The 11,828-nt window shown below is 39.1% G+C and overlaps 2 protein-coding genes across 4 annotated transcripts; one reads left to right on the top strand and one right to left on the bottom strand.

Moving 5' to 3' along the window:
* Positions 1–1,620: 1,620 nt before the first annotated feature.
* Positions 1,621–5,226, top strand: LOC103942402 (splicing factor 3A subunit 2). The gene is made up of 7 exons (XM_048573425.1): positions 1,621–1,787; positions 1,857–2,026; positions 3,038–3,114; positions 3,238–3,303; positions 3,440–3,514; positions 3,610–3,681; positions 4,583–5,226. The coding sequence occupies exons 1-7, from the start codon at positions 1,636–1,638 to the stop codon at positions 5,000–5,002; spliced, it is 1,032 nt and encodes a 343-aa protein (XP_048429382.1). The 5' UTR covers positions 1,621–1,635; the 3' UTR covers positions 5,003–5,226.
* A 45-nt stretch (positions 5,227–5,271) lies between these two features.
* LOC125472231 (phosphatidylinositol 4-phosphate 5-kinase 9-like) lies at positions 5,272–11,617 on the bottom strand. 3 transcript variants are annotated; one of them, XM_048573424.1, is made up of 9 exons: positions 11,367–11,606; positions 9,040–10,368; positions 8,490–8,657; positions 7,922–8,087; positions 7,233–7,343; positions 6,833–7,020; positions 6,332–6,489; positions 6,067–6,232; positions 5,272–5,909 (listed from the first exon to the last, which is right to left on the bottom strand). In XM_048573424.1, the coding sequence occupies exons 2-9, from the start codon at positions 10,284–10,286 to the stop codon at positions 5,630–5,632; spliced, it is 2,484 nt and encodes an 827-aa protein (XP_048429381.1). In that variant the 5' UTR covers positions 10,287–10,368; positions 11,367–11,606; the 3' UTR covers positions 5,272–5,629. The 3 variants fall into 3 exon arrangements, 2 of the variants coding, with proteins under 2 accessions (XP_048429381.1, XP_048429380.1); XM_048573423.1 differs by having other exon boundaries at positions 11,408–11,605; XR_007254166.1 differs by having other exon boundaries at positions 5,766–5,909; positions 6,394–6,489; positions 11,408–11,617.
* Between the last annotated feature and the right edge of the window lie 211 nt (positions 11,618–11,828).

The following is an 11,828-nucleotide window of genomic DNA, read 5'->3' as shown; positions in this document are numbered from 1 at the left end:
GTATCCAAGACCTCGTGCTGAAGTCAGAAAAGGTAAGAAAGCTAGTGCAAATCCTATTGAAGTTGTTGATAGTGGTAATACAACTGGCAATTATCATGCTTATGGACATGAAACTCCTATTGAAGTTCAAGCACCTACAATGGCCAAACAACCGGTGAGCTACTTAATTTTGTACTTCTATGCAAATGTTGCAACTCCACTTGGATGACATTATTGTAATTTTCCTTATAAAAATATCTAGGCTATAAGGCATACACATGTGGAAACTACATGAGCAACAAGCCAATTGGCAACTGCAATCACTGAAGGTCTAATAGGTGACATTCCATATCAGTTAGCTGGAAATTCAACTCTAGTGCATACAAGGGCTAAAGTAAGTCGTTTATTTTGTAGTTCTTCACATATTATCTAGACACTTGGATGCTATTTTGATATTCTAATAATATATTGTACAAAAATAAGTGTAAGAGGCAGACAACTGTTGAAACTATTGGAAGTTCAGCTCCATCAGTTGTATTGCCTTCAATGATATCATCCAATTCCAACTCTGCCAATGCACCTTGGAGACCTCCAGGAATGACCTTTGCAATATCATCCAATGCTAAGAATTCTTGGAGACCTTCTGGAATGGCCCTAATGCACAATATGCAAAATCAACAGATGAAAAAGCACCGTACCTTGCAAAAGAAATGATGCAACGAAGGAAATTGATTTTATTTTGTGGGAGACTAGATTATTTGTTTATTTTGTGGAAGACATTTTCAATGGCAATTTGTTATGATGAACCATAATATATTGTGGAAGACATACTTTTGTCTTTGCTTTTTTATTTTTTTATTTTTTTTAGGCTTGACATAATTTTCTCATCAGTGTGCAAAATATTTTATGGTATGAAAACTAACAAAATTTTTTCTTTTGTGAATGGTTAATTATATTATCTCTCCTTTTTCACTTGGGTTTTGGTTGGTTTGCAAACTTGGAGGGTGGGATATGTTTTTAACAATGAGTTTGGCTTGACCTGCAATTTGACTAGGTTAACGGGATTTGAGGTGATGATTAACGACGGTGGAGGTCCACTAGTGGCTATGGTGGTGGCTGGGAGCCTGAGATGAGATAGGGGACTGTTGGGTTTTTTTTTATCTTCACAAGTGATTTTATTTTAATTCAATCATATTTTTGTCCTTTTATTTTCCAAAATAAATGAACTTAATTTTGACCGATTTTATTTAATGGAAGACTAACGGAATTTTGGATTTGAACCTTAATTGCTAACAAAACTCATTACAGAGGTTTAATTAAATAGCTTTTTCATCACAAAGATCATATTGAAAGTGACACGTCACCACATGGACTACAAAAAAAATTTGGCCATATATTAATAGGAATTGTTATTAGCACTTCAAAAATCTCATTCTACATTCCAAACTTTCTATATTAGAAAAGAAAAAAACAAAAAAATGTAAAATAAGATTTTTGGAATGGAATAACATTTTCGAGGTTAATTTCCAAATTTTTCTTCACAAAAACACAAAGAAAAGAAAAGAATGGGGCAGCGAGTGTGATTGTCTGGGTATTCTCCCAAATCTTAAACCCGTCGAGTCTGAGAGAAACAGTCGGTGACTGACAACTGAGACGATGGACAGAGAATGGGGCTCAAAGCCCGGAAGCGGAGGAGCCGCCTCTGCACAGAACGAAGCCATCGACCGCCGCGAGCGTCTCCGGCGGCTCGCGCTCGAGACCATCGATCTCGCCAAAGATCCCTATTTCATGCGCAATCACCTCGGAAGGTGTGACCCTCTTTTTCTTTCTGCTCAAATTTCACTGCTTTTAATCTGATTGTTGGTGGGTCTTTGTAGCTATGAGTGTAAGCTTTGTTTGACGCTGCACAACAACGAGGGCAACTACTTGGCGCATACACAAGGCAAGCGCCATCAGACTAATTTGGCAAAACGAGCTGCTCGCGAGGCGAAGGACGCACCTGCGCAGCCCCAGCCGCACAAGCGCAAGGTCAATGTGCGAAAGACGGGTATGTGTGTCATAAATTTTTCACAAGCATTTTGTCGGACGCTCTGTGGGCATGTAAAGTTGTTTATGATGTATAATGTGGGGTTTTTTTTTTTAGTTTGATTTGGTTTTTTTTTAAAGATTTTATGGCTGATTGGCACAGCTGGTGCATTTAAGTAGAATGTGTTTTTGGACAAGAAAATTAGATTGAGTTAACCAAGGGCGGAACCAGAAATTTTGTTAAGGCGGGCTAGATAAATTTTAGGGGTGATATGATGGCCGCTAACAAGAATCTTGACGACAAATCATTTGAAAAATTAGGGAAAATTAGGGGGAAGATGGAGAGGTTAGGGTTAAGAGTTAAAGGCATGAGTGTTTACTAAGGGATTTTGTTTATTAATTGAGTCAACAATTAATCTAGGATGCGTAATGTTTACAAATTAGAGTGGGAATGGATTACTAGGTTAAATTTGGATGGGCAAATAAGATGTTTGGGGTGAATTATCTTAACATATAAATGGATACATATACATACACATATATATGGGTTAGGATCCAGGGACACACTTTTGACACACATTTTGACACTCATTTTTGTAGGGCTCACTTCGTAATGTAGTATGTTTTAGTACATCATTCATAGATCATCCTTGCAAAACTTAGACAAATCCAAAACCATTAAGACATTCATTTGTAGTGAAGAAAATGGACAAAGACGATTCTACAAGAAACACTAAATTTAGTCCAATGGTCATATGGTTTTGGATTTGGGTGATTTTTGGTAGACATGATTTTTGAGGTAATATATAAAAATGGATGGTTGGATCGTTGAAATACATTACAGAGTGGGCTTCACAAAAACGTGTGTCAAATGTGTGTCAAAAGTGTGTGTCCCCCGATCCTAACACTATATATATATAAAGTTATTTATTTATTTAAATGGCTTCCTGGGCTATAGCCCATGGTAACCATTTTTGTAATTCTGCCAATGGAGTTAACCGTCGTAAGTATATCCTTTAATCTATGGTTGCAGTCAAAATTGGTAGGCCGGGGTATCGGGTGACAAAGCAGTTTGATGGAGAAACAAAGCAGAGGTCTCTTCTTTTCCAGGTGTCTGTGTCTGTGTTCATTGTGATATATTTATTTTCCAGAAATAATGAGTTCTCGTTCAAGGATATGTAGAATGCTAAACAATGGATTGGCTAATAGTGTTACTATATGTATGCTATGCAGATTGAATATCCTGAGATTGAAGATAATACAAAGCCAAGGCATCGTTTTATGTCATCTTATGAGCAGGCAGGGCTATTTATATTAATCTGAGTTTGTGGTCTGCAATTTATGGCCGTCGTCTTCTTCTACTCTTTTTTCTTATTTACAGGCTTCAGTGAATGGTTTTGATATTTCTTTAAATGTTGACATTTCATGAACACAGAGGGTTCAACCTGTCGACAAAAAGTACCAGTATCTTCTGTTTGCAGCTGAGCCTTATGAGATAGTTGCTTTCAAGGTATACCTCATCGTCAATGCATTGGGTACTCATTCATTCTCTATATTGTTAGATTCAAGACGCTTGTTGTGCCTGCATGTTTGTTTCTGTTTCAGGTTCCTAACATTGAGATCGACAAAACTGATAAGTTTTTCTCACATTGGGATCCAGACTCAAAAATGTTCACAGTTAGTTTTCTAACCCTATAGATTTGTTTTGTTTTATCTGCACTGCAAGAACTAGTTGCAGTGTTTCATTGGACTGTTAACCTCGTGGTACATTAGATTGGTAAATCTTGTCCGAGGTTGTTTTAAGATATATGAACTTATAACCTTAGTGCCCGTTTCATAATCATTTCATTTTACTATATACTTCTTCACTTTTTGTGTTTGAGATGTAGGGAGAGTATATGGGGGAAAGAAGGGAAGAAGGGTGGTGGGGAGGGAAGGGAAGAAACAAGGAAGAGTGACTGAAATCAAAATCTTGAACGAGTTTTTGGTTTCTAGTTTTCGTTGTGTCTTTTGTTATACATATCTTCACAACCATCCTTCCTCAACTATTTTATGTCCCTCATTTTTACCGACTTATTTCCCTTCTATCTCTAGCACAACAATGAAAAATAAAAATTTGAAACGAATTTGTTAACAAATGGCCCTGTGGAATCCAACTTAATAAAGCTTATATGATTCAGCAAGTGAGTCATGTTTTCGGTCTTGAGTCTGTTGGCACCAATTGGTGATATCTACATAAACTGCTGCATACTCACTAGATCAGGCTGGATTAGTAAAATTAAGAAGGAAAAGAAATCCTGGCAAACTGTAGGTTTTTATAGAACCCCTCAGCTAGCCACTTGTAGTGTTATTATGGATTCATAGTTGTGAAATTACTTTGGTATCCTCCGAATGAAAACTCAGCGGGATTTTTTTTCTAAAGTATTGAGTTTGAAGTGCTTTTTAAAGTCTAATGTTTTCAAGGGCATTTATGTGAAAGCCCTCTGGTTTCAATGTCTTGCTTGGTTGATTTTCTTTTATTTTTTTGTTGGTTGAATTGTTCTTCTCACTTTTTCTTGTTGGATGTATCAATATGCAGTTGCAGCTATATTTCAAAACTAAGCCACCAGAGGCGAACAAACCGCAACCTCCCCCTGCAGCTAATGGCCCAGGTGCACCCGGTGTTCCATCAAGGCCTTTGCCCCCACCACCCCAAGGTCCTCCTCTGCCACAAGGACTGCCTCCTGGTGCACCAATGGGAAATCCTCCTAGAGCTCCTCCGCCAGGTCCTGGATCTTTACTACCACCACCTCCTATGGGAAATGGCCCTAGGCCTATGCCTCCTGGTGGCGCTCCGCCTGCCCCTCCTCCACCTCCTGTTGGTAATACAATGGCGAATTTCACTCCTGGCTCTCAGATGGGAAGGCCTCCATCTATGCCACCTCCACAAGGCTTTCCGGGACAACAAATGCAGGGCCAGGGTCTTCGTCCACCCCCACCACCTCCTAATATGGGCTAAGGGAACCTATTGCCTTGGGGTGACAGTCCTTATACCGGAACATCTCAGTGAAAATATTTGCAGCATCTGCGTGGAGAATGAAGTCAACAAAAATGCCCCTGTATTTCCGTTAAACTCGAAGCTGTACCTTGTTACGCTTTATTTTTAACTATTCAATTGAACAAATCAAGAAAAATACTTTCCTGTTACTTTGACCTTTAGATTGAAACACGACTCTTCAAAGATGTCATGTTTGTCCTGAATCCAACAGAGGAAAGGAATAATAAGAGTACGGAAATCATTTCCAAATTTATAATCATTTGTAACGGCTTGTTTGTACAAAAAAATAAAAGATGGTTTGGATGTCTCTGATCGATTAAACACAGTACATTGATCGGAAAAATGATATAGGTACGTTTAAGTAAGCAGCAGGCGCTCCAAAAGTAGCAAAACCAGTGGGAGGGGGAAACAAATTCAAATCTGTCACCAAATCATTACGATGTTCAACCCAGCTGCTGCTCAATGCTGGCATAGCCGATGATGCTCCTTCTCCGGATGCCTTTGCAAACGGTCCTTGAGGGATGCTAACCGCAGGCCTTATCAAAAGTACCCTCAGATGAGGATCATTCTGCACTGGACACCAAATTCTTACCTTGTTAAGGCATTTGGAGGGTACACCTTCCGGATGAATTCCAAGAAGCGCCGGGAATAGAATGTCGGGTCGACAGCGGAGATGGACAAGGAATCGAATTGAAGAGATTTGTACGCGTGTTCAATCTTCTTTCCCATGCTGTAGTCTTGCAATATATCAATGATCCCAAGATATAGCACAACGTCGTATACATCATGAAATGTTTGCTGGTCTCCCTGTTCACCGGGAACCTGCTCTGCCCTTGCTGGCATGTTCACACCCAGCTGGATTTGGAGCCTACTCAAATTTGTAAAGACATAAGTTTAATTAGAAATGCCTTTGGTCGGGATTTTCACTTCCAATGCATAGCTTTTCAAACGAAGGCTTAAACGGATTCTCTGAATGGGGTCTATATAAATGCTCCTTGGATGCATTCTATTGCAGCAGATCATACCTTGCTGTACCGGGTAATAGGAGATCGACTTCCTCATAACCGGCAGATGATGCTCTCAGTCGGCTACCTCTCACATGGGGGCCAACAACAACACTAGCATCGTCGCTTCCACGAGGGATTAAGACAAGTCCCTGTGGGTAATTGGAGATCTCGTCCTCCAGAGTCTCTGTCATTTGAACACCGGGGACAAAAAACTTTACGTTAGTCTTTAGTAATAGTTGAAAAAATAACTCCATATCCTCGAGAGAAAGGGGATGACAACCACCTTCCTCTGCAAGGATTCCCAAACCATCAGCTCGAGTGGTATTATTGTAGGACGTGACAGACCGCAGATGTTGGGGGGCTCGATAATGCACTCCCATGAGAAGGCTGTAGTCCATAATGTGCTGCGCCTCCAGAAATTTACTGTCGATCTCAATCTGACTGCATAATATTCGGAAAGCACAATGAGTTACAGTAGTAATAACATATGCAAAAACATTGGAACCTAAAGCCTGAATAATACATGTTAAGCAGGCGAAAAATGACGTGAGTGGAACTAATAGGATGTTACCACCTAGTATTGTTACAAGTAAACCGAGTACTTAAATACTTAGTATTGTTACAAGTAAACCGAATACTTAAATCTGGCCCTTAGAAACCACGTCGACTAAATCTTTCACAACCAACACAAACGAGAATAACAGAACTACATTTTTTTTTATTTTTTTATTTTTTTTGATAAACAGGGGTGTGTTTTCGTAAACTTAAAAGAACTTGCACTTACGTCATTAAGGCCTCTCGCCAAGAAGGTTCGAGATAAAAAGAGTAGTTTAAATCCAAGTCCTTGAGCGTTGTGTTTTCATCGATTTCAATCTTATCAGCAGAACGACCAAGGGATGAACCTTTCAAATCAAATCTTCGATGTATTCTTAGCTCTGTGCAGAACATGTTTCCCATCACTACAAAGCGGAACTGCAAAGCATATTTTAATGTAAAAATGTCCGTCTTCAAAATGCAAGAAGCAATTTACATTCATAGAGACAGTATGATCGCAAATAACAAGGGAATTCACTATAGAATCTCGAATGATACTATTACTGGAATGTAACGGCATGATAATGCAGATATGTAAACACAATTCTAGCATGGGAGCTCATAAGAATCTAAAGCGCTGTTCCCATTACCTTTTGACCACTTGAAGGTTTAATCCTATGAAGTCCAAAGAATTTTGTGATGAGGGTGTTCTCGTACGACCTTACATGATGATGATAACTAGGAAGCATCCGCAGAAGAACCTACACATCAGAAATCTGGTTACCACACCTCCAGATGATTAAAGAAAAGAGGAGGCGAAAGATGAAGAATCGATTACAGCGCATGTATCACAATTCAGAATTAAACAGAAATGTTTGCTGATCATAGTGTTGTTATATGAAAGATAGCACTTCCGTAACAGAAAATTATACGGTCACAGTTTCACTAATTGCTTAAGCTGGTCCTCCGCATAGACATAAGATTTGTCAAGAACCTTATTCTGAGTCCGAACAAAATTTCTGAGATGGTGGTAACCAATTAATGACATGTCCAGTAATTCTAAAACAACTTAATTCCAATCCGCTATCCAGTTTTCTCTTCATAATTCTTTTTCACATCAAACATCGTGAACAAAATCATGAAAATTCACAAAGGAGTATCTAAGGTGCTTTAGCTTTACGGATTAATGAAAAGAATCAAAGGAAGCAGTTTACTGGTTTTAGTGTGAATTCATTTCCACACCGAGAAGAAAGATAACTTCACAAGCATTTAGTAATTCATGTACATCAAGTCATCAACAAAAAAATGTAGATGCACAAGCTCTAGCAGTGATACAAACCTGAACTTCAGATTTCCTGAGCGTCTTAATCATGAAATGGTCATCTTGAGATAGGAAAAACACACTACCACTTTTTCCGGGAGAAGAAAGTTCTCTGAGAGCATCATTTCCGCAAATAGACATCATGTAGTCAGCAGCATCAATCTTGAACATCTCCCTCAAATTCCTGGAAAGTTGATATAAAAGGAATGATATTGCAATGTCACAACTCACGATAAAGTAAATAGGAAACTGTTGGCAGCACAGTATCTGCACAACAGCCCAAAAACATTACAGAAGTATACAATACAGTGAATACACCCACACACACACACACACACACACACATGATTGTGTATATGAGTAAACGACCCAATTATTCAGGTTAAGGTTTAGTCAAGTTTTGTGTGTGTGTGTGTGGGCCTGATTTGGCGTCGAAGCCCGCACTTGAATGATTCTGTACATACGTATATGTAATAAGTAAAACGTAGAAAGGGCACTTCTACAAACAAAAGAATATCCCCATCACTGTAAATGCATCAAACAAACAAATAGGCTACAAGCAAAACGTCAAGATAGGACAACTAACCTAAAGACCATAGGGCAATAGTCTTTCCACCTAAAATCTACTGATTGATGAGGCGGTGTCAATTGGGAGCCTTCTTTAGGAAAATTCATCCAAAAACTTGCTCGAGGCCCAAAATCTGATGCCCGGACTTCTCTCCTTTGTATTGGTGTTATCTTCCCAACAGTATACCTGGCCATAATTTAATCCACATTCAACATTAAGTTTCAGCAAACAAAATATGCAATGCACATGAGGTAAGCGATGAACAGCGGCTATTGCAATTGGACTGCAAATTTTTTCACCCCTAAAGGAGAAACCTTTTAAGATAATTAAACACTCTCATGGAGTCATACAGCTAATTTATACATATATTTTTCATTTTTCCCCATAGCGATCCCATGTTTGTCCTGAATCCAACAGAGGAAAGGAAAGACACAAATCGCATTGCTTAATTAGTCTTTGCTAATACCAGAAGGGAGTAACCAATTAAGCAATTATAATCTAATAAAAAACCATGCATTAGATACAAAAGATAAATGAAGACAAAGTAATACAAGTAATGTAAATGTACCTGATACCCAGCTGCAAACTGAGCATTAGATCGTAGCTCCTATGACCTTTAATGATCGCTTCACCAGGTCTCTTCACCACTTTTGCTAGCTTCTTTTGTCGCCGTTTTGCCCTTCTAGATGATGAAGAAAAGCTGTTATTCATTACTAGCTCATTGATCAAGACACCTTGCATATATTCTCGTTCTAAGATTGGAATTCCTGTCTCAGAATCTTTTTCTCCACCCTCAGCTAATGATAGATCATGTCCAATAACTTTTTCGAAAGACACCTCCAGACTCCAACGCCTTTCCAAGGAAACATTTCTATGTGACTGCTCCAAATTTAACAGATTTCTATTGGAGATTTTATTAGCTGAAGCACGATGAGATCCCTGCAGGCTCTCTCCAATCTTTGCATTTCCCATATCCCCTGAACCAGCATTATGGATATGTGCGTTGTTCTGTTTTCTTAAATCTGGCAAGAGCCCTCGTTTCCTCAAAGCGTTCAGGTAAAGTTCTTCTACTACTGGAAGTCTGCTGCCTTTTGGATAAAATGACCCTTTCCCATCTTTTAAACCGCGGGTCCAAGTTCCAACATAGATGCCTCCATCACTCCACGTGTATACTCCAAATCCATGCATCATGCCATTCAACCAGCTTCCTTCAAATGAGTCCCCATTGGTCCATGTGAGAGTTCCTTTCCCTGACATTTTCCCTCCTTTCATATTTCCTAGATAAACATTTCCATTTACCCACGTATACTTGCCAGGCCCTTCTGCCAACCCCTGCATCCAAGAACCTTCAAAGGCATCTCCACTAGGATAGACTTGATATCCCAAACCATGTTTGAGATTCAACCGCCATCGCCCCTTATAAGTCATCTTATCCGACCCAATGTAGGTCCCTGTTCCATGCATATATCCACCTGAAAATTCGCCCTCATAAACAGCACCTGAAGACCAAAGAATTTTTCCATTCCCATGTCTCATCCCCCGTCTCCATTCACCCTCATATATGCAGCCATCTGACCAGACATATGTTCCCTTCCCTTCAGGGATGTTTCCAAGCACGGGTCCAGAATAGGACTCCCTATTCGGAAGCAATAGCTCCCTGACTCTAAAGACTGCAATTTCAGAAGTATCAGCAATTTCGCCATTATTTATTATGGATTCTCTGTCTTCTTTGGAAATGACATCAAGAGACTTTGTTCTCTCTGCAAACGATCGTGCTTCTGCCGCTTTATCACCAATGGCCGCAGGGCCAGACATGCATAATGTCCCAAAGATTTCGGTTTCTTACACAATTATAGGCACTTATAGATTCTCACATGCCATATGACGATATAGGATTCTGTGAAAAAACTTATGAGTGAGTGCAAGTATACCAGGAAACTCCTTGTCCTCTTAGTTATAAAAAGCAGAAAGATTAAAGACTATAAAAGGCAGTTCTCAAGTGCTTAAGATGGATTTCCAACTCGTTGAACTATAAAGACTTGAAAACAAAAATATAAGAAAAAGGGGGGATCCTATTGATTCTGTTAAGCTCATATAACAACAGTATGACCACCAAAGACTTAATACTTGGCGAAAATAAAGAGCATCAAGCCAATACACATGTGCTCTACAACTACTACGGAACAAAAAAACCAATTACTACAGAACAAAAAACTTGGCTTGATTCAACCCCGTGAAAAATATAACCGGAAGAGATCAAATTTGAACTAGCGAGCGCACATTACTTATCCAGAAACAAATTTTTAAAATACACAACTTATAAGAAGAAGCAGAAAAATGTTTTTGCACAATATCTCAGAAGTTCAGAACACAACAACTGTGAAAATGCTTAATGATCTTTCAGAGATTCAGCCAACCAAAGCCTATAAAATCTTCAAGTGGATAAGTTCGATATTGCAGCTAAACTTTCTCAATTCCCAACTCATCCAAATCATCAAATAAGTTTGCTTCATGTTGAGGCTAAAATTTCTGGGTGCCTAACACATTCAATTAGTGCCTCTGAAAATAAACCAAAATCCGGGAGATATCTGAAAGAGCATACATTTACATCCACCATTCATTTTTTCTATGAAAACAAAGCATCCACAAAATGATATACTAGTGCTGCAGTTCAACTTCCTTGTTCAGCAAAAGCTCATCCAAACTTTTCAGTTGACTTTCTACCCTCTGATTTCCCAAAAGCAGAAAACTTGGGCTGATTTCAGCTCCAAAATCCAGGACCCAAAAAGCCAAAAGTCTCAAAACAAAAGGAAATTCCACTAAAAAGTCAAAACTCAACCCACAAAAGCAAATCAAAGACTCAAAACTTTTTGCAGAAAAGAAGAATAAATATACCAGAGAAAATGAAACGAGGAGTGAGAGTGAAGGAGCCTTACAGGGGCAGGAGCGGTGGCTTTTGGGGTCTGAAGCGCGCTCTCTCTCTCTCTCTCTCTCTCTCTCTATGCTGTGTAGTTTTTGGGTTTTGGATGGTGACCAAATGTTTGCGAATCCCAAAGCCAACTGTGTAGCCTGAGACGCACTCGACAATACTTGACGTAAATATCGTCCGGCATTTACATACGATTGTTGCTTGAAATGACAATATTGCCCGCGTTCATCGTTGATTTCTATTTTTGTGCTGTCTCGAACATTACGTGCCCAAATTTCCCAAAGAGGAAAACACAAACTTCAAAATTTCTTTGGTTTCTCTTTCACTATTTAGCTGAGTTAATACGATGTAATCACGCTTGCGTCACATGAACCAGATATCGTTTTCCTCGACGGATCACATCCTATTCATTCATTGTACATTGTGTG

Source organism: the organism of the source record quoted next, unplaced genomic scaffold, assembly GCF_019419815.1.
Source record: "Pyrus x bretschneideri cultivar Hongxiangsu unplaced genomic scaffold, Pyrus_bretschneideri_v1 Contig68, whole genome shotgun sequence".
NCBI lineage: Eukaryota > Viridiplantae > Streptophyta > Magnoliopsida > Rosales > Rosaceae > Pyrus > Pyrus x bretschneideri.
Note: the sequence above shows the minus strand (reverse complement) of the source record. Positions and strands in the feature narration are given on the sequence as shown.